The sequence below is a fragment of the Equus quagga genome, chromosome 14, assembly GCF_021613505.1.
Source record: "Equus quagga isolate Etosha38 chromosome 14, UCLA_HA_Equagga_1.0, whole genome shotgun sequence".
In the NCBI taxonomy this organism is placed as follows: Eukaryota; Metazoa; Chordata; class Mammalia; order Perissodactyla; family Equidae; genus Equus; species Equus quagga.
The window spans coordinates 84434716-84462402 of record NC_060280.1 but is presented as its reverse complement, the minus strand read 5'-3'; the positions used below and the strand labels follow the sequence as shown (position 1 = coordinate 84462402).

The 27687-nt window shown below is 61.4% G+C and overlaps 3 protein-coding genes across 8 annotated transcripts; all 3 read left to right on the top strand.

The window, feature by feature from the left end:
* The first annotated feature begins 4792 nt into the window (after positions 1 to 4792).
* YJU2B (YJU2 splicing factor homolog B) lies at positions 4793 to 16050 on the top strand. Of its 6 annotated transcripts, none has more exons than XM_046685623.1 (10): positions 4793 to 4830; positions 6823 to 6867; positions 8487 to 8540; positions 9436 to 9518; positions 11011 to 11066; positions 12137 to 12197; positions 12976 to 13118; positions 13204 to 13376; positions 15001 to 15139; positions 15237 to 16050. In XM_046685623.1, exons 2-10 carry the CDS (start codon positions 6865 to 6867, stop codon positions 15725 to 15727), a joined length of 1203 nt encoding a protein of 400 aa, XP_046541579.1. In that variant the 5' UTR covers positions 4793 to 4830; positions 6823 to 6864; the 3' UTR covers positions 15728 to 16050. The 6 variants fall into 6 exon arrangements, with proteins under 6 accessions (XP_046541579.1, XP_046541577.1, XP_046541578.1 ...); XM_046685621.1 differs by having other exon boundaries at positions 4801 to 4830; positions 6650 to 6867; XM_046685622.1 differs by having other exon boundaries at positions 4809 to 4830; positions 6668 to 6867.
* Positions 16051 to 16667: 617 nt separating this feature from the next.
* On the top strand, positions 16668 to 21946 carry MRI1 (methylthioribose-1-phosphate isomerase 1). The gene is made up of 6 exons (XM_046685624.1): positions 16668 to 16948; positions 17040 to 17278; positions 18102 to 18277; positions 19184 to 19360; positions 19450 to 19674; positions 21192 to 21946. The coding sequence occupies exons 1-6, from the start codon at positions 16817 to 16819 to the stop codon at positions 21317 to 21319; spliced, it is 1077 nt and encodes a 358-aa protein (XP_046541580.1). The 5' UTR covers positions 16668 to 16816; the 3' UTR covers positions 21320 to 21946.
* A 277-nt stretch (positions 21947 to 22223) lies between these two features.
* C14H19orf53 (chromosome 14 C19orf53 homolog) lies at positions 22224 to 23948 on the top strand. The gene is made up of 3 exons (XM_046685625.1): positions 22224 to 22377; positions 22454 to 22509; positions 23557 to 23948. The coding sequence occupies exons 1-3, from the start codon at positions 22275 to 22277 to the stop codon at positions 23695 to 23697; spliced, it is 300 nt and encodes a 99-aa protein (XP_046541581.1). The 5' UTR covers positions 22224 to 22274; the 3' UTR covers positions 23698 to 23948.
* Positions 23949 to 27687: the final 3739 nt, after the last annotated feature.

Genomic DNA, 27687 nt, shown 5'->3' with positions numbered 1-27687 from the left:
CGGGTGTCTCTGTGTCTCCCGTTTCTCACTCTCTCCTCAAATTTCAAGAACAGGAGAGGCTCCAAGAGATCGTCAAGCCCTTCCCACGGCACACCAGGTCACCTAGAATAGCAAGCAGCCGCGCCCAGAATAGAGCCAGCTGATCCCAAGAGTCCAGTTTTCCTAAACCCGTCAAGACACAGACCCCCTTTTAAAAGTCCTTTGAACTTGGTGCGATAAAAGCAGAGCGGGAGTCAAGTGCGTGATTACTTTCGCTGTTTGGAGGCAGCACGCAGACGGCATCGAGTCCTCAAGGTGAAGACTTCGGGCCCTTTTCCTGTTCCAGAACCTCAAAGCATGACGGGCCTCACGGCTTCAGGATGCCCTTCCATGGTGGGGAGGGAGCCCCCTTTCTCCTTTAATCCCGCCCCGTCCTCCTCTCTAGAGACACGGGCCAAGTAAGTAGCTCTCACTGCCCAGCGTGTCCCAGAACCCCTCTCGCCACCAGCCTCCTCCTCCGGCCACACGTGAAACCTGTTTCTAAACAGAGGCGCCTTTTCGCAAACTTTGTTTCACCAAAGACTCGTTGCAGAGGAAGCCGGGCGCCGCACTTCTGAGGGGCGACAGGACATGGCTCTGCCCCGGCTCGCTTTCTGGGGCTGCTCCTTCTCCTCCTCTAGGACTGGCCGGTGATGGCAAGGGCGCCAAGGCTCCCGGTGCCCCACGTGCTCAGCGCCCGGAGTGGCCCACGTGGGACCTGGAGAGTCAACCCAGTGCCCCGTCGACTCTGCCTTCGGGCTTGCACCAGGGAGAGGATTTTCTAGAACCTTTCGCATATCTGAGCAACCCCAGTACTGTCCTGATCACACTGGGATCTTACAGAGGCAAATGTGCAGGTCTGTGAGCGTTTTCTGTTTGCCTGCAGCTGATTTGAAAACACGTCAAACGGGCTTTTTCTATTCTATGTTGCTTTACAGCCTGAAAAAGAAACTATTCTCTGTTGCTGTGCAACAAATCAGGATAAACTGAGTGGTTTACAACAATGTACACTTATCTCACAGTTTCTGTGGGTCAGGAGTCTGGGCGAAGCCTAATCGGGTCCTCAGCAAGGTCGTGATCCAGGTGTGGGCCGGGGCCGTGGTCCAGGTGTGGGCCAGGGCTGTGGTCTCCTCTGAAGCTCGACTGGGCAAGGATCCGCTTCCAAGCTCTTGTGGTCCTTGGTGGAATTTCCGTTCCTTGCAGGCTGTCTGACTGAGGGCCTCAGGTCTTCGCTGGCTGTTGGCTGGGGGCTGCCCTCGCTTCCTTGCCTCATGGCTCTCTCCAGAGGGCAGCCCACAGCATGGCAGCTGGCTTCCTCAAAGCCAGCAAGGGAGAGAGTGTCCTAGCAAGGCGGGAGTTGCGATCTTCTGTGATGTATTTATGTACACATCATCACTTTACCAAATTCCGCTAGTGAGAACAGGGTCCCTGGGCCACACTCAGGGAGGGGATCACAGCGGGTGTGAACACCACGAGGCTGCGACCTGGGCACCATCGCATTGGGTTGCTCTGAAATCATCACCCCAATAGTCGGCCTCTCGTTTCTTTGCTCCAACACAACTATTGACTTAACCGTTTCCCATAACCATTATCAATGCAAATAATCGATAATCATTCTGTAGCAGAAAGTTTTCGTCGTGCCAAGCTGAGGACTATCCTAGAAGTGCCGGAAGAAAGCTCTCTGAAGAAGAGTGGTTTTCACCACCGTTATATGCCATTGCCAGACAAAGACATGACAAAGCATGACAGGGGTACATTCTTTCAAGGATCCAAGGAGATATTTTGTTACAGATTAGCACGTACACAGCAGGTCACAGGACCCTGGCGTCACGGGAAGGGAAAATGCAAAAAGCACTGGCGTCATAAGAAGGGAGGCATCAGTTCTTATCTTCAAAGGGCACATTCTTTACTGTGGGACAATGACTAAAGCAGATGTACAGTGAGCGTCTGCCAGACTGTAAATCAGGCTTCCTTGGTTGAAATAGAATTTAAGCCACATCAAGTTTAAACCTGAGTGGCTTTCCCATACACCTCAGCATATGAAATCTTCCTACATCACTGTACACAGGCCCACTCTCATGGCTAAGGTTCTTTTGGCTGCAAGAGAACCTGGTTCAAACTAACTTAGTCGAAGGAGGAGAGTTTATTTAGGAATATCTCAAGGGCCCTACCAACTGGCAGGCCCCCGGGGATAACGGCAGTCTGTCTGTCTCTCTCCCTCTCCGTCTCACCTCATGGCTGCTTCTCCCTGCTTTTCTCTGCACACAGCTAAAGATGGCCTCTCACTAAGTCCCAGAGTTCCACATTCTCAGGTCAGGCCACAAGCAGGTACCTGAGCACATCTGCATCCCAATTCTAAATTCCCAGGAGCAAACCCGATTGGCCCAGTGTGGGCTGGATCCACAGCCCTGAGCCAATCAGCTGTGGCGGAGGGTGGGCCCCTCAGTGCCTCGCTGCAGCGCCTCTGGAGGCCAGATGTTCTCACACAGGGAGGAGTGGGGCTGGGGGGCACCCCGGATGATTGTGATCCCAGCCACAGCCACAGATCAAGTATAAAATGCCTGACCTATGAGGCCTGCTTTCTGAGCTCTGGAGGGGACTGGAGCATTGAAGCCAGAGCTAGGCTCAAATCTCAGCCTGTTAGAAGTGGGAGGGAGCTGCAGGGTGGACATGTGGAACAGGGGACGGTCCTCTGTGGGCCTCAAAGGCAGGAATAGGGCCAGTGGGTGCCCATGGTGGGAAAGTGGGTTTCAGCTTTATGTCAAGAACTTCCTGAAGCTTAGAGCCTGCCTCCTCCTCATCATTCAGTTCTTGTCCCCAAAAGCCACCCCATGATCCTGGAACAACCTTTCCAGCGCACCGGTTTCTCCTTTCTTATTCAAACTGTTTCACAAATACATTTGTAGACATTTATTGCATTTGTTCCTGTGGGCAGAGCCAAGACATCCCACTTTACAGATGAGCAAACAGAGGTGAGGTGCCTTGGTCAGTGTCCCAGGGCTGGAATCCAGTCCCTCCGGCCCCCCTAAGTCGGTGCCCTCAGCCCCACAGGAACTGGCCTGCCTGTGGCCTCTTTGTCAAACGGTCTCTGCGCAGCTCAGTCTGGTGTTTGGGCTCCGTCACCGGCCCTGCGTGTGAGGAATCAGGGAAGCTCTACGTGTCCTTAAAAGCCGAGCGTCCCCGCACCTCCCTCCCCAAAGTATTTTACTCGTGAGGTGGTGTGTCTCTTCATACAGGTGCAGGACAAGGACTCAAGCAAAGCCCAGAGGGAGCAAGCAAGACTGCTGCGGTTGGATGCAGCTCCATTTTGTTCCACAGCATCTGCGCGGTCTCCCCTTCCTCCGCCTCCATCCTCCTGGCTCAGCTCAGGGCTCACCCCTCACAGGGGCCTCACTGCTGCCTGCCCCCAAACACCCCAGCCTTGTTAGAGATCCCTCTGGGTCCCCACAGCCCTTACATTTACGCATACAACCCGAAGCAGCATAGCACAAAGGTTAAGGGAACACAGTTCAGAACCAGCAGGTCAACACCCCCACCCCTCACTAGCTGTGTGAACTTGAACCAGTTGCTTAACCTCTCTGGGCCCATCTCGTCTGTAAAACAGGAATGATAGCGGCTCCCTCTCCCAGGAGCAGCATTCCCGGAGATGACACATGTGAGAGGTGAGCGCTGGTGAAGGGTGCTTGGAGAGGAGTGAGCGCTCGGCATGCAGCCCCGAGTTTACAGAGAGCCGGCTCTCGATGCTCCGGAACGGGGCCGGCACCCAGCAATCCAGGGCGGTGGCGAGGCCATCATCTCCCACACTGCCCTTGATAAAGGCCAGCTGGCTGTTGGCCGCTCGGTGAGAAATGGTGTGTCCCTTGCTCCTGACCCCCCGAGGCCTGGAGCACCGAGGGCACCCGCTAACCAGCTGATGCTGCGGAAGAACTCGCTAACCAGCTGTCGCTGCAGAGGAACCCGCTAACCAGCTGATGCTGTGGAGGGACCCGCTAACCAGCTGATGCTGCAGATGAACCCACTAACCAGCTATTGTTGCGGATGAACCCGCTAACCAGCTGATGCTGTGGAGGGACCCGCTAACCAGCTGTTGTTGCAGAGGAACCCGCTAACCAGCTGATGCTGTGGAGGGACCCGCTAACCAGCTGTTGTTGCAAAGGAACCTACTGACCAGCTGTTGCTGAGGAGCAACCTGCTAACCAGCTATCGCTGCAGAGGAACCTGCTAACCAGCTGTTGCTGCTGAGGAATGGGCCTCGTCGGGCCCCCGGGGCGGGAAAGGGAATTCGAAAGCCCCTCCCCCGTGCGGAAGGCAGAGCCGGGCGTTCCCTGCAGCGGAGGAGCAGCCGCACGTGGCTGTTTCCAACAAAACGCCAGTTATGGACACTAGAATTTGAACTTCATGTTATTTTCACAAGTCATAAAATGTTATTGTTCTGATTTTTTTCTCCAACCATTTAAAAACGGGGCAGCAGGGCTCCGCTCGAGGGCCGTTAGGAACCAGCGCCTGCTTAGACTCGGCCCGCCGGCCGGAGTCTACGGCCCTCGCCGCGCGGCTTCTCGGATTGGGCAGGCGGGGAGGGCGGGGCCGGGGGGGGGGGGGGGGGGGGGGCGCCGTGACGTGCGAAGGTCCGGATTGGTCCGCTCCGCGGCTGAGGGCGTGCGGCGGGATCGGCGCTCTGCCAATCAGCGCGGCGCTGCCGCCTCGCCCCGCCTCGCGCAGGCGTCCTGGTCGCGCGAGAAGTGCGCCACGCCCCCTGGCGCGCCCGGCAGCACTTCCGGGCAGAGGCGCGGCGTGACGTCAGGAGGAGGGCAGGTAGGTGCGGGCGGCGGGGCGGCGGGGCGGCGGGGCGGCGGGGCTCTGCGGACGCGGGCACAGGTCCCAGCCGGCTCCGCCCCGATCTCCGGGCCCCGGTCCTGCCCGAGGGCCCGTGGGTCCTGGCTGGCGCGGCTGCGCGGCGACGCCAGGGGAGCGGCGGGCGGCGGCGCGGTTCCCTGGGGCGGGAGGACCCCCGGAGACCCCCGCTGCTGAGGTCGGAGCACTCGCTCTGTGCAGGCACCCCCGGAAAGGCGGTCCTGTCGCCCCATCCGCTCTTTCCAGGCGAGGAGGTAGCTCAGAGAAGCTCAGACACTGGCCCCAGGTCACCCAGCCAGGGAGGGCCCAAGCCCGGGGAGCTGCCCCCAGACCTGGGTGGGCGCTTAGCCATTTTGTGGGCAAAAGCTCTTTGAGGCTGGAAGCCGCCCGAGGGAAATCTGGTCCAAGGGGCAGACCTTGCAGATGGAGGACCCGAGGTGGAGGGAGGTCCGGGTGCTGGCGGAACAGCTAGCATCCAGGCTTTGCACCCCAGCTCCTCCTCCCCATCAGCCCCTGACCCTGGGCCAGTCCCTTGAGCCCCGGCGTCGGCGTCCTGGAGGTAATGGTGACATGACACAGAGTACAGGAGGCGAGGACCCTGGGGAGTGCACGACTGAGGTGGCAGGAACGATCAGAGACCAAGCTTCTTGACGCCAGGGAGCCTGCACACTGTCTGGTTTCGTGCAGCCCGCCGGCTGATGATGGTTTTAATTTCTTAAATAATAGGGGGAAAAATTCAAAAGGAGAATATTTTGTGACTGGTGACAATCACATGAAATGCACATTTCAGTGTCCCTAAATAAAGTTGTATTGGACTGCAGCCCCCCCCCCCCCCGCCCCCCGTGCGTTTATACAGTGTCTGCGGCTGCTTTCGAGCTATGGCGGCAGCACTGAGTTCCTGAGATGGAGACAGAAATGTTTACTGTCTGGCCCTTGACAGAAAATGTGCCAGTCCCCATTCTAGAATATGCTTCGGTCCCTCATAGTGCCTCTCTTTGGAGTAAAGAAGAACTTCCTTTCATTTGACATAAAAGTCTCTTCTCCAAACATGCAGGGGGGTAGGGGGTCCTCCCACCCCCAGTTTAAGGAGCCCCTGCATTTGATGGCTGTGTCACCTGCACTGATTCTCGTGGCAGCTCAGCCGGTTGTCTGGGTGGTTCCTGCAGCCAGCATCCCCCAGGGGCCAGGCTCACCTCACGGCTCGAGATGCAGCGACGTGCAGCCTGGCCCAGAGACAGACTGCAGATGGGTGACCAGACACAGGGCGAAGTGTCAGGAGCTCCAGGAAAGGCAGGTGTTTAGGTTGGGGGTCAGACAAGGCCTCTGATGAATGTGATGTCTGAGCTGAGGCCTGTGACCAAGAGCGGACAGCTGGTGGAGGAGCTTTCAGGCCGTCAGCCTGTACCTGCCGAGCCTTCGAAGGCAGCCGGGGAGCCAGGGTGACTGGAACAGAGTGAGCAAGGGGGGGAGGGGTAAGAGGTGGGCTGGGAGAGCCAGGCAGGGGCCCTATAGCCCATGGGCAGGGGGTTGACTTGATTCTCAAGGCGATGGGAACGACTGGAGGGGTTTAAGCAGGAGAGCCATAGTTCAGGTGGATATTCTAAGATCCTTCTGGCTCCTGTGGGGAGAATAGACTGTGGGGCTCAAGGGCGGAGCCAGGAGACCCGGCAGGAGGTGACTGCGCTGCTCCAGGCGAGCGGTGATGGGGCTCTGGACGGGGAGAAGGGCGGCTGTGAATGTGTGTCGGACGGAGAGCGCACAGGACTCTTTTTCTAAACAGAAACGCTGCTCTTCCGAGGTCTCCTGCACCTGGAGGGGTCGGCTGAGCCGCCGCCACTGCACACAGCCCACCGCATCTTCACAGGAGGCCGCGGGCCCCCCGCCAGGCTCCCCAGGAGGACAGGACTGGTGGCGGGTCAAGGCCACACAATCGCTGTCTGCTCATCTTTTCAGATTGGCCGTGTTGAGGGTGAGGACCAGTAGGCAGCTGCCAGGATGGTGAGTAGCTGGGCACGTGCTCACTGGGCTGCTTCTCTTCTGGTCTCTATCAGACCCCCGCAGGGGCCCTGCCCTCCCGCAAGGGTCACCTCCCCTCCCCAGGCTCTCACTGCTCGTGATCTTTTGGTCCAGTGGTTCTCAGACTTTGCTGTGCATTAAAATCACCCAGAGAGCTCATTTCTTTTTTTTGATTTTCCTGTTAATGAGGTGAAAGTCACACAACAAAATTGGTCATTTTAAAGTGTATGATTCAGTGGCATTGAGTACATTCACAAGATTACGTGCCAACCACCTCTGTCTAGTTCCAAAACATTCCCATCACCCCAAAACGAGACCCTGTCGCCACTAGCAGTCCCTCCCCGTCCCCTCCCCCACCCCCGGCACCCACCAGTCTGCATGTGTCTCTCTGGACTTGCCTGTTCCGGACGTTTCCTATCAGTGGAATCACACGCCACGTGGCTCATTGTGCCTGGTCCTTTCACTGAACGTGCTGTTTTCACGGTTCGTCCACGGTGTGGCGTGAATCAGGGCACCCTTCCTTTTCATGGCTGAGTAGTATTCCACTGTAGGGATGGTCCACGTTGTGTTCATTGGTGCATGTGTCAGTGGGCATTTGGGTGTTTCCACCCCTTGGCAATTGTGTGAGTGACGCTGCTGTGAATGCGCGTGTATAAGGATTTGTTTAAACACGTGTTTTCCACATGGCTTTTTTTTCCTCCCCAAAGCCCCAGTGCATGGTTATGTATCCTGGTTGTAGGTCCTTCTGGTTCTTCTGTGTGAGCCGCCACCTCAGCGTGGCCACTGACAGACAGGCAGTGTGGTTCCACCACCGGGAAACAAAGCCGGGCCGCTAGAGCGGAGGGCGCTGGACTTAACCACTACGCCTCAGGGCCGGCTCCTACATTGCTGTTTAAAAGCCCAGCATCCAGGGGCCAGCCCGGTGGCGCAGCGGTTAAGTTCGCACATTCCGCTTTGGCAGCCTGGGGTTCGCCAGTTCAGATCCCGGGCGCAGACATGGCACTGCTTGGCAAGCCATGCTGTGGTAGGCATCCCACATATACAGTAGAGGAAGATGGGCACGGATGTTAGCTCAGGGCCAGTTTTTCTCAGCAAAAAGAGGATTGGCAGTAGTTAGCTCAGGGCCAATCTTCCTCAAAAAAAAATAAATAAATAAAATAAAAAAGCCAAGCGTCTAGGCCCACAGCCCAGAGCAGGCAGTTGGTCAGAAGAGCTGGTGGGGTGGCCAGGCGTCGGGCTGTGTGCCATGTGGCCGCTTGGGGGGCTGCTGCGGCAGTTCTGCCCGTGTCTGGAGAGCCCCTCGCAGCCAGGGAGCCTCTCATGCCACCTGCACCTCAGCCGTGCTACGTGTCCCTCTGTGTGGGTGCGAGGTTAGCGGTGTCTCACTGTGAGTCACGGTCCCCAAGACTGAAAGCCACTGCTCCAGGAGAGTCTGGCCCTCGTGGAATTTTCCACGGCCATGACCAGGGGTTTTTCTCCCGAGTGTGTAGTCCCCGGTCAGACATGGAGCCGGGGCCGTGCCCCGCGCCGCCGCCAGGTCCCGTCAGGCCCCCAGGCCTCCCGAGCACGTCTCCCCTGAGTCACGTGTCTCTCCTCCCCAGGGCGAGAGGAAGGGCGTCAACAAGTACTACCCTCCAGACTTCAACCCTGAGAAGGTAAGGCCCGGCCGCACCGCGAGGATCCCCTCCCGGGCTCGCAGGCTCGCTGCAGAAGCGTGGGCGCCCCCAGGTCTCGCTGCCTGGTGATTGTCACTCGCGTCTCGGGGCGTCCTCTTGGCTGGCGGTAGACGCGGCTCTCAGCAGTGACCTTGTGCTCTGAGCCCAGCGTGGCGTGTGTCAGCAGAGCTCAGGGTGGGGTGTGGCACGCAGGCTCTGCGTCAGACTCCTCGCCCGCCGCGTGCAGCTCCTCTGGCCGCCTCCTTGTCCCCTCTGCCTGGAATCTCTTCCTCCTTAGACCACAGGCTCCTTCCCTTCCTTTAGGTCTCTCCCCACAGAAGGCCTCCCTGACCACCGTCTCCTTCTCTGTTGCATCGCCTAGTGCTTTATTGCTCTTCGTAGCCCTTAGAACCCCCTGTCGTATCGTCCATTTATTTGCGTATTGCCCATCTCCCATCTAGGCGTCTCTAGGCTCAGTTTCCCCATATGTTGGAAACGGGAAGTAAAATGACATGACATCACAGACTCGGGGGGTTAACATGAGATGACGCCTATAGAGCGCCCAGTAAACGTTAGCCCGTGTTGTCATCTCACGTAATCCTCCCACAACACTGGGAGGTGGTCACGGTCCTTGTCCCCAGTGACGCATGGGGGAACCGAGGCTCAGGAAGGCAGAAGGTGAGGTCACTGCCCAGGGTCCCGCCGCTCTCAGCCCCTAAATGGGAGGGGAGGTTCAGACTCACGTATTCCTGATTCCAGCCCCATGTCTTCGGCAAGGCCTCAGCTGTCGCCTCCCTGCAGGACAGCAGGAGGGGGCCCCTCGCGGCCTGAGAGAGCGAGCCCACGCTCCCCCAGCTCGGCTGTGCTAACCCGCCCCCTCCTCCTTTCCGCATAGCATGGCTCTCTCAACCGGTACCACAACAGCCACCCGCTTCGGGAGCGGGCGCGGAAGCTGTCCCAGGGCATCCTCATCATCAGGTATGGCCCCATTAGCCCAGGACCGCTGCCCCCCATGCCCGGCGTCCGTCTCCAGGAGGAGGCCGTGCTCCGTCCGCCCACTGCTGCAGGGGCTTGGTTCTGTGCTGCAGAAGCCCTGTAGCGGTCGGCCGTTGCCGCATAACAAAACGATAGCATGTATCACTGCTCCCAAGTCTGCGGCTCTGCCGGGCCTCTCACGTGTCTGGGGTCAGCTGGCTGGGACTGGCTGGTCCAGCGTGACCTTGGCCTAGAGACTGGGCCCTGCTCCGCGTCTCTCCTCCTTCGCCAGCCAGCCTGGGCTCGTTCATGGAACGGCGTCAGGGCCCAGGAGAAAGCGAGCAGCGCCATGCCAGGCCTCGGAGGCCGGGACTAGCACGCGCACCGGCACCTCTGCTCCCCGGTGCTCAGGGCTGGTCATGGTGCAGGGCTGGGCCGTGCAGCCCGCCTGCTGACAGGAGGTGCGCAGAGTCGCACGCAGGGGCGTGGGGCTGGGGAGCGGGGAGAACAGCAGCCATTGGTGACCACCATCGAGCCAGGACAGGGGCCCTCCCCGCAGGCTCCCCTTGTTTCTGGCCCGCGCTCCGTGGCTCGTCCGTGGCAGGAAGCAGGAGCCAGCGTGTAGCCCCAGCCCCAGCCAGGCGAGCCTTTCACTGCCCCCTTCCCTGTCCCCTTCGCTGCCCCTTCTCTGCTCCGGGCTCTGCCCTCAGCCTCAGGCTCCACCCCGGGCCTCACAGAGGGTCTAGTGACAACATCACCAGAGGCGGGAACGTCTGTGGAAAAGGAGTCAGCGGGGCCTGAGGAGGCACAGGGCTCGAGGACCCTTCAAGACCCCGCCACGGGGCTGGCCCGGCGCTGTGGTGGTTGAGTCGTGCACTGTGCTTCAGTGGCCCCGGGGTTCGCAGATTCGGATCCCAGGTGCAGATCTACACCACTCATCAGGCCCCACTGTGGTGGCGTCCCGCACCAAAATAGAGGAAAACGGGCACAGGTGTTAGCTCAGGGACGATCTCCCTCACCCAACAAAAAACCAAAACCCCCGCCACATCCCCACGCTGCCAAGCGCACTGTGCTGGCCCACCCGGGCCGCACACCACCACGTCCACTCTGTGCGCCGAGCCTGCCTCGTCGGGCAGTGCCTGCACCTCGCCTCGTTCGTTCCCCGAGGGCTCTGTAAGAGAATCCTGTCACTGTTCCTGGAAAGCCAGGACCGTGTGTCGCAGCTAGAACCGTGACACAAACCTAGAGGCAGGAGGACCCAAGTACTCTCGAGGTGGACCCCCGCGCTCTGCGGCCTCTCCTCCTCTGCTCGGGAGTTTGGCCAGTGCTGCGGTGGGGCCTGAGGGACACTCCCCAGCGGGGTCAGCCGGCCCTGCCCCCGTCCTGTACTGTCCTGCGTGCAGGGCCCCTGCAGCATGGCCGCACTGGAGCCTGGGGTGTGGGGACCCGGGAGAGGCCCCCGCACCCTGCACACCAGCTGTTTTCTGTCATGTAGGTTCGAGATGCCCTATAACATCTGGTGCGACGGCTGCAAGAACCACATCGGCATGGGTGAGCCGCCCCGCCGTCACGTCCCTCACTGCCCGGCGGGAGAGACCGGGGTGCCCCGCTCAGGACGTGGGGAGGGGCCAGCCCCCGAGCGACTGGCGGGCTGTGGGCGCCTCATTGCGAGAAGCTAGGGGGCCGGGCTCTCAGTTTAGATCCCGTTGGCCACGTCCTAGCTGGGGGACCCTCTGGGCGCTTGAGCCGCCGTGTGCCTTGGTTTACCCTTCTGTGGTATTCAGGTGGTCAAGTGCCCCCTCTGGTGTATCTGGTGCTTAGCGCCTGGCACACTCAGGCCTGTGAACTTGGGGGCTGCTGCTTCCAGCACCTGGGCTGGGGCAGCGCTCGGCAGCTGTGAGCCCTCGGGCGGGTGACCGCACCCTCTCAGCGGCCGCATCTTCGCCGTCACCTGGGCTCTGGGCTCTGGGCTCCGGGCACGGCACCTGGCCCCAGGAGCAGCTCGCCCGCACATGGAGCTGGCAGCTCTTGGTGGGCAGGCCAACCCCTCATGGCCGCGGTCCCCACTGTCGAGGAGGGTGACAGAGCCCCCACGTGCCTGTCAGACCCCGCCTGGGCGTCTGCCCTGGAGGCCACCTTGGGACAAATGGCGGCTCGGCCTGACTGCACACAGGGCATCCTCAGGGCCACCAGCAGGCGGCCCGCCCGCCCGGGCTGTTGTCCTAGTTTAAGCCCCTTGTGTCCGATAAGCAAGGTCAGATGGAAAAGCCGAGACGTTCCCCAGGGAAGTACTGGTGCTGAGCTTGCGGAGCGGCCACAGCCCGGGCAAGGTGCTGTCAGTACCTGGGTGATAGGTGGGGAAACTGAGGCCCAGGGCAAGGCGGCTGGCCTGAGCTCGAGTGGCTGGTCAGGGTGGCGGCAGGATTGGCACCTGGGCCCTCTGGCTCCCACCCGCCCTCCCCTGCGGCTTGAGCCCCTGTCACGCAGCCTGGACACGGCCCTTCCCACCTTGGACTTCAGTGCCCTCCTGAGGTGCCTCCCCTGTGGGGGGCAGTGCCACCTGTCTGCCCCCACCCCGGGTGGCCTGAACCCCAGCCTCTGCACTCTCCTCCTCCTCCCAGGTGTTCGCTACAACGCAGAAAAGAAGAAGGTCGGCAACTACTACACGACCCCCATCTACAGGTAGGGGCATCCTGGGGGCATCAAGAGGGACGTGGGGTGGCCGCGGGGGGCTGCAGAGGAGTCTGAGCGGGAGAGAAGTGCACACCCTCTTCCTGATGGCCGTTCCCTGCAGACCTTTCCTGGAAACCATCCTGGTCTGTCAGGCACATTCTCCTGCCTAGAACCCTCCATGGCTCCCACTTTGCTCCAAGTAACAGTCTGAGTCCTCCCACAGCTCTGCCCTGCCCCCTCCCTGCCCCACCTCCTCCCACTCTCCTTTTCTGCCTCTGCTCCAGCCACAGGCCTCCAGGCTCTCATCCCTCACACCCCAGGGGTCCCCCCTCTGGAACACTCTCTTACCGACGTCTGCAAGGCCCCTCCCTCCCCTCGGGTTTCTGCTCGCACACCCTCCCACTCTGAGAGGCCTTTTCCAAAGCGGCCGACACTGGCTGCTTGTGCGTTTGCTCCGACGCAGCCCCCATGGGCACATCAGCCCCCCGCCCAAGGGCTGACGGCAGAGCTTGTCCCCAACGGCTGGCGCAGAGCCGCCACAGAGCAGCCCAGCCCAGAGAGTTTGTTGAATGAATGCATGAATGAATGACGAAGGAACAAACTCCAGATGGGAGGTCAGTTCTGGGGTGACGGGGTGCATCTTTCCCGCCCGCGGCTGTACCCCAGATACAGGGGTGCTCAGCAGACAGTTGTGACTGACGAGCATGGACAGAAGAGGCAGGCAGGGGTCCCCGGGTGGCCTGGGGCGCGGCCGCGGTGTCCTGACTGCCACCCACCGCCCACCCAGGTTCCGGATGAAATGCCACCTGTGTGTCAACTACATCGAGATGCAGACAGACCCCGCCAACTGCGACTACGTGATCGTGAGCGGCGCCCAGCGCAAGGAGGAGCGCTGGGACATGGCAGAGAACGAGCAGGTGCTGACGACAGGTGAGCGTGCGGCCAGGGGAGCCTGAGGCCGGCTGGCCTGCGCCCCCGGTGGCCCAGGGCCCAGCGCGCTCTCCCTCCGCCACAGAGCATGAGAAGAAGCAGAAGCTGGAGACGGATGCCATGTTCCGACTGGAGCACGGCGAGGCCGACCGCGGCACGCTCCGCAAGGCCGTCCCCACACTGAGCCACCTCCAGGAGGCACAGAGTGCCTGGAAGGACGACTTTGCCCTCAACAGCCTGCTGCGCCGGCGGTTCCGGGTGAGCGCGCCCCGCCCAGGCACGACCCTCATCCCCGCGTCCTGGCACAGGCAGGCATTTTGCCCTCTGAGCCTCGGTCTCCCCATCCGTCACGTGGCTCCTGCCCCTGGGAAGAACGGCCCTGCTGTCAGCCGGTTTGCAGAGCGGAGGCCAGCTCCTCACACCCGTTCGTGAGCATGCTCTGCTGTCCCCGGACCAAGCCGCCCAGTCAGCCTGCCCGCGCGGCAGTTCCGAGCTGTGCCCGCGGCCTCGTGAGGGTGGGAGAAGGGGGTTCGCTTCTAACAGAGCGGCAGGCCCGTTCTAGTGTGGCGTGTTTCAGGGTGGCGTGGAGTCACAGCGCAGGGGCCAACGCCCGCCCTCGGGGCACAGGCCCGGCTCGAGGGCCCTGCAGCATGGCTGCCACGGGCCACAGTGGCTCCACTTCGTGGGGCCGAGTTCCAGGGCACCAGGCCCCGGGGTCACATGACCATCACAGCCACGGGTTTCGGCCTGTGCCCAGAAAGTCCTGCAGGTCCGGCAAAGCTGTTCCTCTGCCTCCCTCTCCGAGCTCCACAGGCTGCCGGCTCCCGTCTCCCTCCTGGCGGCCTCCCGGCCTCCTGTGCCCGTCGTTACTGGGAGTCGACTGCTCACGTTCCTGTTCAGCTGTTCAGCGTTCGCTGCTGAAGGCGCCCCTGCAGCCAGGCCAAGCCCGGGCTGCATCCCCGCCCCTCTGGTGCCTCCTGGTGGCAGGTCTAAGGACCCTCAGAGAGGACATCCCACCACCCTCCCCTCTCCACCTCGTTGCTTCCCATTGCCCCGCCTGCTCCCTGCCCTTCACTCGGTGGCTCGTCCTTCCAGAGACTCAGGCCCCAAGCAGTCAGCCTGGACACACCTCCCTGTCTGCTGTCAGGGTTGCCTCAAATGAGATCCAGAACCTGGCCGCTTCTACGGCCCCGTCATCTCCACCTGCACCTGCACGGTCCCTCCTCTCTGGTCTCCAGGCTCCAGCCCTCGCCCGCCCACCCCCCCGTCTGTGACCCCACAGCAGCCAGCAGGTGCCTGGGAGCACCTGAGTCAGTGCACGTCCCTCCTCTGCTCAGAACGCTTCCTGGCTTCCACTTACTTACACAAGCAGCCAAAGTCTTCCCTGCATGCCACCAAGCCTGAATGATGTGCCCTTTCCCGGTGCTCTTTCTGCTCCAGCCACACTGGCCTCCTCACTGTTCCTCAACTGCTCCAAGCATGCTTCTGCCTCAGGGCCTTTGCACAGGCTGTTCCTTCACCTTGGAACACTTTTCTTCTAGATACCCACATGGCTCCCTCCCTCAGACATAATCTCAGGGAGGCAGTTCCTGGCCCTCCCCCCTCCCCTGCACCACGTTTAAAGGTGAACCCCAGCCCACCGTCCACACCCTCTCCACATTCTCTCTCCTCCCACTTGGTCTCTCGTCCACTAGAATGTCAGCACCAGGGCCTGGGTTCGGGCTGCACTCTGCCACACCCCACGTCTACAACAGGCCTGACGCGCCGGGCGCTTTAGACGTCTGTGGGACGAGGGAGTGAGGGACCGAATGATACACGCGGTAACGATGATGCTGAGGCAGTGCACGGGTGGAGGCACGGCTCTGACACTCCCTCTCCACAGGAAAAGAAACGAGCCCTGCAGGAGGCGGAGGAGAGGGATCAGGCGCTGCAGGCCAAGGCCAGCCTGGCCATCCCGCTAGTGCCCGAGACCGAGGCCGACCGCAGGCTGGCCGCCCTGCTTAAGCTGCACACCCTGGACTGTGCGTGGCTGGGGGCGCAGGGTCGGGCGGGGGCAGGGCAGGGGCGGCCCCGGCCCCCTCCGCCCTCCTTCCAGCGCCCTCACTTGCCCTCCCGCAGCCTATGAGGACAAACAGAGACTCAAGCGGACGGAGATCAGCCGCCGCTCCTGGTTCCCCCCAGCCGCAGCGCCCGGCACCGGCACCAGCACCAGCACCAGCACCAGCAGTGGCACTGGCAGCAGCGTCCTGAAGAAGCTGGCCCAGAGCCGCAGGCCTGCGCCCGCCGGCACACCTATCACCGTGGGCACCCTGGGCATCGTGCGGCGGCGCCCCCAGCATGCGGGTGGGATCCCCGGACTGGGGGGGCCAAGGGTGCCAGAGGGGACCACCCAGGACAGGCCTGCACACCCCCAAGACTGCTCTCAGGAGACCGTCGAGACCCCCCAGACCAGCGGGCCTGGTGGGCAGGAGGGGAGCGGTCAGCACAGGACCCCATCTGCGCCAGGCCCCTCCCAGGACACAGCCTCCCCTGCCCCCCAGGACCCGCGGCAGCCAGGCGGCCTCAGCTCCTCCCTGGTGGCCGACTACTCTGACTCAGAGAGCGAGTGAGCACCCCTGTGGAGGCGGCGGCACCCAGGAGCCCCCAGACCGCACCCGTCCCCGACCTCGACCTCCCGTGGTGCCGCAGCTCTCATGTATTTGCACCTGGAGAGGGTGTCTGTGCCTGGTGGGACCCCCACATTAAAGCCTTGGGTCTTGGCCCCTGCTTCAGGTTATTAGGGGGGCCCAGGGGCAGCCCCCACCACCACTCAGCCAGGCCTGGGGGGACTCAGCCACAGGTGCTGATGCTGTGACCACAGCCAGGGTCCCCATCATCTTGCCCAGGGTCTGAAGGTAGTGGCTCAGGTCGGCCTGCAGTAGGGGCAGGCTTCCTAGGGGAGGTGGCACCCGCTGAGTGTGAAGGGTGGAAAGGGAGCAGGGGGCACACACCCAGGACCTGTGCCAAATGCAGCTGGGGCTGGAGCACACAGGTGGAGGCTGCTCGGTGTCCCCGGCCCATGGGGGCACCTTGGACAGGTCACTAAAAAGTCCCTAGCACGTCGCTGCTTTTGAAGGAAACGTACACGGAGCAGAAAATGGCCCAGAAGCAGGCGGGCATCCCCCGAACCTTGGAGCAGGAGGCTCCTTTCACAGAGGGTGGGGCCTTGCGTGTGATAGGCACTGTCCCAGCCGCTGGGGACACAGCGGGGGCCAAGCCGGGCCCGGGGGCTGAGGTTCCCGCCCAGCTCCTGCTGGCGCGGCTCCGCGGTGGGGGCCTGACCCCCGGGCCCCGGAGAGGTGGCGGGGCAGCAGGAAGAGTCCGTTCATTCTGGGAACCGCGCGTGAGGGCCACGGGAGCGCTCGCTCTGGCTGGAGAAGTCAGGCACCTAAGGGGGCCAGCCCGGGGGTCGAGGGTCCTGCTGTGACCCCGTAAGTCCGGTCAGGCGAACGCTGAGTGCAGGGCCCGGCCTCCCGCAGGCGCCGCACAGGAGGCCGAGCGCGGGCGGGGCTGCTGGCAGGAGGCGGGGACGGGGCGGGGGTGGCCACGTGCGCGACTGGCCCCGGAGCGCGCGGGTCGATGTGCGCACGCGCGCCGTCCGGGGCGACCCCGCCCCCCGAGCGCGCGGCCGGGTCCCCGTTCTCGAGCGCGGCGGCAGTATGGCGCTGGAGGCGATCCGCTACTCCCGGGGCTCGCTGCAGATCCTCGACCAGCTGCTGCTGCCCCAGCGCAGCTGCTACGAGGCGGTGGGCTCGGTGCGCCAGGCCTGGGAGGCTATCCGCGCCATGAAGGTAGGCGGCCAGGCTGGGGCGGGGGGCGCATGGGCTGGGGGGGCCGGCCGGGTTTGGGGGCGCCCCCCGTCCTGACCCGCGCCCCCCGCAGGTGCGCGGCGCCCCCGCCATCGCGCTCGTGGGCTGCCTCAGCCTCGCCGTGGAGCTGCAGGCCGGCGCGGGGGGCCCGGGGCTCGACGCGCTCGTGGCCTTCGTGCGCGAGGCGCTGAGCTTCCTGGTCACCGCCCGGCCCACCGCCGTCAACATGGCCCGCGTCGCCCGCCAGCTGGCCGACGCCGCCGCCCGGGAGGCCGAGCGGGAGGGCGCCACGGAGGAGGCGGTCCGGGAGAGGTAGGGGCCTGGGCCGGGCGCTACTTTGTGCGGAGGCTTTGGGCTCCTATTTGGGGCACAGCGACATGTTTTCCAGATGGGCAAACTGAGGCACGGCACGTTTAGTCCAAGGTTACACAGGCAGGGCTGGAGTCCACCGTCTGCAGCCTGGCCTCGGCATCTTTGGACTCAGCCCCTTGGCTGCGCCTCACCTGAGCATGCCCAGTCCTTGTCTGCCCTTGGAGGTCCTTTTCAGGGTTCTTTCCTCCTCCTGCTTTTTGCATTTCAGGAATTTTATATCCTGTTCTAGTTTCTCCCTGCCCTCTTCTTTTTCCTCTCTCCCCGCCTTCCCAGGTACAGCGTTACTCTCCGTGGTGCTTGATTCCACCAGCCGGGCTCCTACCTCAGGGCCTTTGCACGTGCCATTTCTGCCGGCCAGGTGTCCACGGAGCTAATGCCCTGGTCTTCAGGGTTCAGGTTTCTGCCTTCCCCACCCCCTCACAATCCACCTCATCCCCTGCGCCCTGCTCCTGACTCCACTGTCTTTTCCTTCACTCTATGATCTGCACAGTTTGCTACCCCACACCAGTGTCAGCTCCCTGGGAGCTGGGACATTTATCTCGTTGTGTCCCCCGGTGCCTGGCCCACAGGAGGCGCTCAGTAAACACGTGTTGCATGATCGAGTGGAGGGCCAGGTGGCAGCGGCAGAAGGGTGCAGGCCGAGGGCCGCTGCAGGCAGGTCGGAGTAGGAAGTGCTCCTGCGGAGCCTCCATGGGAGGGAGGAGGGGCTGGCATGGGCCCCTGGTCCTGGTGGCTGGCGCCCAGAGCCCCTCATCGCCCCCAGAGTGATCCGCTGTGCCGAGGACATGCTGGAGAAAGACCTCAGGGACAATCGCAGTATCGGGGACCTCGGAGCCCAACACCTCCTGGAAAAGGCAGCCCCCGGGGGCGGCAAGGTGACTGTGCTGACCCATTGTAACACTGGGGCGCTGGCCACCTCTGGCTATGGCACAGCCCTAGGTGAGTGCACGTTCATGGGGATGGGGTAGGGCCTTTTGTAGATGCAAGAAGAAGGAACAAAAGCTAATTTGCCCACCAAAAAAACAGTAAACTTATTAGTTTTTGTACAGAAATAATTAAGAGGGTTGTTTTCAGGTACGGATGGACCCAGGGTCTCAAATGCTAGTATCAGGACCCATCCATCCCAGTGCCCAAGCTCTGCCCTCCTCCTCACACTCCATGGGTCAGCAGGGGGGCTGCCAGCATTTAGATCAAGAGGAAAAGAGCCAAGGGTCTCCCTGCTGACTGGGCCAGAAAAGGCTTCTTGCATCTCAGGGGAGCTCACAGGGTCAGCTGCCCATCCAGAATTAGTCAGTCAATGGGCACAGCCTGAGCCAGACAGTGAGTAGAATGTGGACTCCAAGAGGACTGAGAAGAAGGGCCTGGACCCCCACAAAGAAAGATTGGGGGAGCTGTGACAAAGAGGGGGGACTGGGTCCTGGGAGGTAAGGTAGCAGATGCCACTCCACTCTCAATCCTCAGGAGTTTTCCCTGCCTGCCTGGGTCCCACCGTCATGCGTGGGGACTGAGGCCTTGGTGGCAAGACATTTCTTCATTCACTCAACAAACATTTTGTAAGCATCTGCTGTGTGCCGTTCATTCATGCATGCGTGCATTCCTTTATTCACTCAACAAACATTGATTCAGCCCCGACTGTGTGTCAGAGACAGTTCCGGGCGCAGGGGACCCAGCAGTAACAGTGTCTGCCTGAGGAGGAGGGACAGACACGCCCGTGTAAGGCACAAACCTGTACAGTGCATTCGGAGGCGACGAGTGGGTGGAGGAGCAGGGAGCGGTGGTGGGGTCCGCCGCAGCCAGCGGCCGTCCTGCCATCTGTCCCCTCCGGCCTCGCGGGCCGGGCCGCAGGTGTCATCCGCTCGCTGCACCGCCTGGGCCGCCTGGAGCGTGCCCTCTGCACGGAGACGCGGCCCTACAACCAGGGCGCGCGGCTGACGGCCTTCGAGCTGGTCTACGAGCAGATCCCCGCCACGCTCATCGCCGACAGCGCGGCGGCCGCAGCCATGGCCCAGCGCAGCGTGTCCGGTCAGCGGGGCAGGCCCAGGGGACATGTCCTGGCGGGGGCGGGGCGCCAGGCGCAGGCGGGGTCGTGACCCCAGCGTCTCGCTCCCCAGCCGTCGTCGTGGGAGCTGACCGCGTGGTTGCCAATGGCGACACGGCCAACAAGGTGGGCACCTACCAGCTGGCCATTGCCGCCAAGCACCACGGCATCCCCTTCTACGTGGCCGCCCCCAGCTCCTCGTGTGACCTCTGTCTGGAGACGGGCCGGGAGATTGTCATCGAGGAGCGCCCCGGCCAGGAGCTGACAGACGTCAACGGGGTCAGGGTCGCGGCGCCCGGTAAGCCGTCTGCTCAGAGTGGAGGGGCATCTGTGCCGGGACAGCCGGCACCTTCACAGGGCAGGTGGCCCTTGGGGTGGCAGCTGCCTTCTGACGCACGGGCCGCTCCTTCAAGCCGTTTCTTGGAATGGAAGCGTCTTGGAGGTCAGCTTCAAGGTCAGACTGTCTTGCGAGAGAACAGACACCTGGTAGCGGTGCCACCGCGGCCGGCCTGGGTGCCCTGTCCCCAAGCCCTGGGTGCCCGTCCCTAGCATGGGCCGTTAGGATGACCTCCCTCATAGGCCCACGTGCTGTGGGATGTGGTCCCTGGCCCTCAGTCAGGGCTCATGGAACATTAAGCCTGTGATGGAAACCTTCTCTAAGGAGACCCGTTAAGGTCCCTCATCCTGCGGACACCGTGGGGCCACCCCGTAGTCCACGTATAGAGTAAAAATCATTGTCTACCACCAAGCAGAGGACATTCCTGACGCTCTGTTCTCTCCTCTGATCACTTACAGCTTTTTAAAGATAGACCCTTAATTCCAAAACTTTTTTTTTGGTGTCACTGCTTTCCTGGAGGCATAATTAGCACTGGTCAAAATCCAGAAGACCGTGGAAAGCAGGGTTGACAGTCGCCCCGCCCCGCCCTAAGAAAGCTGGGGCCAGCAGGGTACCAAGGAGGAGTGACAGCCAGGTGCAGTCGGCAGCCCCAGGACTCTGCTCCAGCCAGCGGTCACAGGGACGCAGACCCGGGGTGCGGGTCTTCTGGTTTTTCTAAGAGAAGCCTCACATTTTTTCACGTATGAAATTGCCCACGTTTTGAAAGCTGTCTGCTAATTCGGTGGTCCTAGAAAAACTGTGAGCGGAGAAAACAGTTACGGCCCCCTTTGCGGCCTCCTGTGTAAGAAGCTGCTATGCACTCAGCACGTGCTTTCAAGGGCCTGGCCGATGCTGGCTGCCACGCAAGGTGCAGAGACACAGGTCCCTCATGGAGCTGACAGTCCGGTGGACGAGACAGACAACCAAGGAGACAATAACAGTTATAGTGTATGTTGGAAGGGGGTGAGGACTGAGGAGAAACAGGCAGGCACAGAAGGGTGTGGGAAGTGTCCGTGCCAGGGGTTTAGGCAGGCTGATCAGAGAAGTGCCCAGTGAGAAGGGGACATTTGAGTAAAGACTTGAAGGAAGTGAAACAGTGAGTCATGTGCATATCTGAGGCACAGGGGGCAGCCTGTGCAAAGGGCCTGAGGTGGATTTTTGGAGGTTCTTAAAGGGATCCTTGGAGCAGGCACAAGTGGGGTGCACGTATATAAAACTTTGAAACCTTCTTGGACGAGGACAGTCCAGGAACTGGGGGGGCTCTAAATTTGTTACTGGGTGCCAAAGCCCATGCCTTTGTGCACTTTTGGGGTGAGCATCCCCAGATTGTCAAGGATTCCCCAGCTCCAAGAACCACTGTGGGGGGGACAGGTGACAACAGCTTGAGAACTATCACTGAGCCACGTGCCTGCCTTCTTGCCTCCCGTCTCCCCCTGCAGGGATTGAGGTCTGGAATCCTGCCTTCGATGTCACCCCCCATGACCTCATCACCGGCGGCATCATCACGGAGATGGGCGTCTTTGCCCCTGAGGAGCTCCGGGCAGCCCTGAATGCCACCGCCTCCTGAGTGGGGCACCCTAGATGGAGCCCAGAAGTCACCGGCCCGGCTCTGCATACTCTGCCCCGATCCTCCTAGATTTTATACTAAACTTATTGAATGGCCTGCCCAAAGCTGACCTCCTTCCCTCAGCCACACTTCCTCCTAGAGCGGGGAGAGCAGACAGGGCCTTTGCACGGCCCTTAAGAGCCCAGCGGCTGGAGCCAGGCTGCCCGAGTTCGCCTCCCAGCTCTGCCACGTTTTCTGCTGTGTGATCATGGCCAAGTCACTTCACCTCTCCACGCCGTGGTTTCCTCACAAATGGGGATCTTACTAGTTCCACCCTATTAGGGTGCTGGCAGGGCTGGGACTCTGCAGGGGTGCCCAAAAGGTCGGTAATCAAGATAAGTAATAGTTTCATGCAATATTTTTTAAAAATCAAAATTCACGCAAAAACAACCTGTGATAAACAAAATAGCAAGATTTTAAATAGAATGGAACCCTGACCTTAGACACCTTGAAGGTACTGACCTCACCTCTGTTACTGGCCCTCGTTCCAATAAAACTTTATTCACAACATCAGGCAGCTGGGCAGCAGGCTGTAGTTTGGTGATTTGATTTTTTTAATAAAATATTATTTTTAAGTGTTGAAAATTATTTATCTTGATCATTGAAGTTTTTGGCACTCTCTTAAATTTTGCCTCACCCGAGTCCTAGACTGAATTTTGTACATAAAGAGCATGAAACAGGGTAAGTTTTACAAATAAGCGCCCAGTAAATGTTAACTTGCCTTTGTAACCTTTCCTTTGAAACTCCAGAAACGCTGCCTGTGATCCACCACTTTTGCCCTGTACTGTCCCTTTAATTCTTTGCCACGTTGTATCCCGTGAGCCTTTGCGCCCTCTGACCCCACTGTATCCCATCGTGCCCTGCGCTTTCCGGCTGCCGGGTTCACGGCCACGCCTCTTCCGGCGCAAGTGCGACCATGGCGCAGGGGCAGCACAAGTTCCAGGCGCGGAAGCCGGCGAAGAGCAAGGCGGCGGCGGCGGCGGCGGCTTCCGAGCGGAACCGGGGCCCGAGGAAGGGCGGTGAGGAGGGGTCCGGGGGCTGGGGGTGAGGCGGGCCCGGGGCTCCCCCGCCTCACGCGAGCGCGTCTCTCTCCAGGCCGTGTCATCGCCCCCAAAAAGGCGCGCATCGTGCAGCAGCGGAAGCTCAGGAAGGCGAGTGCGGGCGAGGGAGGGAGCCGGGAGGGGCCCGGAGCCGGCGGGGGCACTCGGGAGGGAGGGAGGGGCCCGGAGCCGGCGCGGGGCCTGGGAGGGAGGGGGGCTGGGGAGGGGCCCGGAGCCGGCGGGAGGCGGGGCGGGGGGGGGGGTCGCGGGGAGGACCGGAGATGGAGCCTAGAATCCGCTCAGGGACGAGGGATGGAGCCTGGAGAACTCCCTGCTCAGGGAACGTTAGTTCCGTCCCCCGTGCAGTGGCGACAGCATCATTACCTAGCATTTAACAGGTTTCTAGGCCTGGCAGGCCAGAAGTATTCAACGCAAGTCAGCTGCTGTGGTTGTTAACGTTCTGCAGCGGGTGGCATGGGAAAGGTGAAAACTGCACCTTTGCAGGAAAGCAGCGCATAGTTGGGGAGAGTCGCAGCTTCAGGAAGGCTGGTGTTTCTTTGCCCTGAGCCTCTCCCCTGTGCCCTAGTCGGAGGGCTAGCCCCTTCCTCCCAGACTTATAGGGAGTCAAGGTCACTAGGCACCTGTAAGCGCTGAGAACAGCGTGGGGCACAGTAAACGATGGCTGCTGTGGCCATTGCTGTCGTTTTCACGGCTGTCTTTACATGTGGCTTCGTTATATGTAGGTGAGTAGTGTTGAGTGTACAAAGAAGTTACAGAGACTTAAGACTGGTTTTGGTGGAGTCAGATCGCAGCCTGTATCGTCATCCGTGTGCCAACCCGCCCTGCAATCTTGAGCAAAGTGCTTCGTGTCCCGGAGCTCAGTTTTCTCCCACCCAGGCCCCCAGCCACCTGCTTCCCTCCATCTGGTGGTGGGCGAGGCGTGTGTCTCAAACTCAGCATGTCCAGAGCCAGGCCCTGAGTCCTCCCCTGCCCCGGCCCAGGGTCCTGCCGTGGTCTCCATTCCGGATCCTCGGGGTCGTTCTTGAGCCCCGTTTTCTCTTACATCCAGGTCGGATTCCATCGTTTTTGCCTTTAGAATTATTAGAATCTGACCACCTGGAACCATGCGGTCTGATTGCCCCCTCGTTGCCCCCTCAGGACCTGGAGGTCGGGATCCGGAAGAAGATCGAGCATGATGTGGTGATGAAGGCCAGCTCCAGCCTGCCCAAGAAGCTGGCGCTGCTGAAGGCCCCCGCCAAGAAGAAGGAGGCAGCCTCTTCCTCCAAGACGCCTTCCTGAGGACAGCAGCCCAGGGAAGACCATGCGCACTGTGGGGAGCAGGAGCCATGCGCCCCAGAGCCTCAGGTGGCACCTCGAGCTTCACTGGGCCGGCCCGTGCGCCGGTGACCAAGCAGCAGATCCATAGAGTGCCTGGAACTCAGCAGAGGCCAGAGGGGACCGGCACCAGCTCCCGCGGCCCCCTCCCCTCTCCAGGTCCTGTCTCCACAGTTTCAGCCTGAACAATAAACCGGACTCTCCCTTCTCTTGCATCGTGCACTCTTGTGAGCCAGCCAGCACTACCCCAGCACTCTCCCCAGGGACTTCTGTGCTTCTAGCCTGGGGGTCACCCTCTGCCAGGGACGAGCCAGGTGTCCAAGGGAGCCACTTTCCCTGTGGAGTCAGGAGGGGCCGCTGGTCTGGTGCCCTCCCTCTGCTGGTGGTTGGGCTGGCAGGCTGCGGGCTGGGCGACACTGACTTGCTATCTGGGAGAGGTGGTGGCACCTGTGGGTGCAGTTGGCTGCTCCCCCCGAGGTGGGTGACTGGTCCCCTGCTGGCCCATCCTTGCCTGGCCAGCCTCACCCACCTCAGATGTGTTTTTTTTGGTCCCACACACAGTGGTGTTTAAAACTTCTTGAACTAGCAACGTTTCTTTAGAAAGCAGGGGACAGCCACTGTGGAAGACAGTTTGGTGCCCTCTCAGTAAGTTCAACATAGGTTTGCCACGTGAGCCAGCGGTCCCACTCATAGGCACACACACAGAAGAATTGAAAACAGATTCGAACGACAACTTGTACATATGTGGTCACAGCAGCACTGTTTGCAGTGGCCCAAAAGCGTACACAGCCCGTGTGTCTCTCAGCCCGTCAGCAGACAAACAGGATGTGGTCACGCGGTGGAATATTATTCAGCTGTCAAAAAGGAAGGAAGCGCTGATTCCTGCTACGCTGGGCATGAAGCACAATTGCTCGGTGAGAGCAGCCGGTCCCAGAAGGCCACAGACAGTGGTTCCGCTGATGTGAAATGTCCGTGACAGGCAAGTCCAGAAACGTGCAGATCCGCGGGGGCCAGGGGAGGGGTGGGGAGTGACTGCTCACGGCGACGGGTTTTTGCGGAGCTGCTACAGATGTTCCGGAACTAGATAGACATGGCTGTGAGATACTGTGAATGTACTAAATGTCGCTTGGTCGCGCACTTTTAAACGATGACTTTTATAGGTGAGTTTTAACCATCAAACGGAAAAGGCAGGGGCAGCAGTTTCACACACAAAATCGTAACTGACATCTCGAACAGTCGGGAATGGTGGCAGCTGAAGCAGGGCCCTGGCAGTTTGGGGTCCCTTGCAGGGTGGTGGGGCGGGGGGGCGGCATGGGCCACCTCGGCGGGCAGGGCTGACTTCCACCCTTCGAGAGGGTCCATTCTGCCCCTTGGGTGTTTATTGCACCCCTACTGTGTGTACAGCCTGGCGCACACTGGGCTGGAAGGGCTGAGAGCTGACGCTCTGGTGGGCATAACGGGAAGCCCCAGCCCCCGCCTCCGCCCTGTCATGCCTCCTGGCCTTCTGCACCTGCTGTTCCCTCCTCCTCTCCACGTCCTCCCAGAGAGCTCTTCTCTGTCCCTGGCCCCCAGGACCAGCCACTGTGCCCCTCCCGTCCGTCTGCAGCTCCGGGCCCCGCCTTTGCCAGTTCGCTGCTGCCCCAGCCACGGGACGGCGCCCGGGCTGCCCGGTCGACAGGCGCTCCTGGAGGGAAGGGATCCCCCCACCTTGCTGCAAGGAGGGCCACGTCTCGGTGACTCCGCGGCGACCGCTCTGTGCATCCTCTCCACACAGCGCGCCCTTCTGGGCTGTGCGGTTGTGGCCTGGTGTCTGCCTTGTCTGCTCCGGGACCGGGAAAATCTGACGGCCACGTACAACCGATTCCAGCCCGTCCGGCAGAGGGTCCGAGGACAGCCCGCCTCCCACATGCAAAAGCCAGTGTCCGTCCGGCCGCACGGGTGTTTATGCCCAGAGTCTGATCTGTGAGGGACCTGTTCTCCAGACGCTTCTGAGCCAAGTGTAGCATCTGCCTGGTTCACACGAGTTCAATAGCAGTGTTGGCCCAGGCTCGTCTTCACTGTCTGTCAGAGTCACGATTTCCTCTTGGGATGGTTTCCACCTTTCCCCGTCATCCTCGGTGTCCCTGTCCACCGGAACCTCAAAGGGCCTGGGCTGGGACCCGTGGGCTTGGGGCGCCATCCGGGGCCTCCTGCGGCCACCAGGAGGCGCTGTGAATCCAGGCCAGGCCCACGGATGGCCAAGGGCACTGTCCACTGGCTCCCTTTGTCCCTCTGACCCCAGCCCCTCTGAGGAGGACCCCAGGGGCAAGGAAAGGCATTCAGGCGCGACAGGCATGGGGTCTGGAATGTCACCCACTTGTTCCCCCTCCACCTCCCCAGACAGCATCAACTTCCCATTCCCGCCCTGGGTGACTCCTCCAGCCGAGTGCCTGCCTTGCACCTGCCCACCAGCCCCCCTGCTGCTGGCTCGGAGAGCCCGGACTCTTGGAAACCCCCTCACCTCGCGGGCCTAGGCCAGTTTCTGCCACTTCCTGGCTGTGTGACCTTCAGCAAGTCCCTTCACCTCTCTGAGCCTCAGTTTCCCCATGTTAAATGAACCCTAACCCACCCACCCCCGTGGGGAATTCGGGAGCCTGAAAGCGGAGGGCCTCACAGGTGTGATTGGAGCTGCCGTGCCGAGTCCCAGGGGAGCCAGCCGAGCCCAGCGGCCACCAACTCCCTGCCCGCCGGACCGAGGTCCCTGCCCAGCCGCTTCCGGCCCTTCCTCCGCCGTCCCGCGCCGCCTCCAGTGCCCGTTTTTCCAGGCCGGGTGCTGATGCTCCCCATGACTTTGTGCTTGGAAAGGGGAGGGAAGACACGGAGGAAGCAAGCCTCCAGCTGGGCGCCAGGGGCCGCGGGGACCAGGAAGGGAAACCGCCCAGCCGGTTCCTGCAGTCATGGCCGGGGCCCACGCGGCTGGCGGAGGGAGGGGCTCCGGGGAAGGGAGGGGACGGGGCGGCGCCCATAGAGCGCTGGCGGCTGGGCTCCAGGGTTGCCCGTTTCCCGTGGGTCTTGAGGACACGTGGGCTTCGGGTCAGGAGCTGCAGATGCCTAGACAGTGAGCTCACGGCGGCGGCCGGCGGGCAGGGTGAACGCAGCTTCCGTTTCCCTGGAGCCCCAGCTCGGCTGCCACAGAAGGGAGGAGGTGAGCGGCTGAACCCCCAACCTCGCCTCTCCTGAAAGTGCCGCTGGCAAGAGGCACATCTGAGATAGGCCTAGAGACCTCATCCTGGGGGCACCCCTATCTTCCCAGGGGCTTTTTGACCCAAGATCGCTGTGTGGCCTTGGGCAACTCTCTGACCCTCTCTGGGCCCCATTCCCCTCATCTGTAAAATCAGAATAGAGTTGGAATAGAATCTTGGTGTTTCCAAAACTCTGCCTTTGATCTCCAGCCAATGTGACAGGACCAGCCCACCCACCTGGGCTTGAATGCTGGCCCACCCTTTCCTGCTGTGGACCTTGGGCAAGCCACCTTTCTGGGCCTCTGTTTCCTCATCCGTCAGATGGGGATGATGACAATATCCGTATCTACTGTTAGAGAATAAAAGAATGCCTCCCCACCCTGCGATGACCCATTCTCGGCTCCTCCTCCACACCCACTGTTCCCCCGGCCTGGAGTGGCCTCTGATTCAGCATCTGGGGACCCCCCCTTGGAGCATCCTCGGGGCTGGGAGCCGGGCTCAGCTGGCGTCGTCACAGACCAGATGCTGAGGGGGTCCCCGGGCCCGTGTGTGAGGGGGGCGCCCGGGGCTCTGTCTCTCCCTCAAGTCCTCTGCAGGCGGTGCACGTTCCAGGAAGCCCAGGCCTCCAGGCTGGGTGGCTCAGGCAAGGACCCCCACCCCCACCCCTGCCCCGCCCTGAGCCTTGGTTTCCTTGTCTGAGAAAGGGAGGCGCTGGTCCCCACTGTGCAGGTGG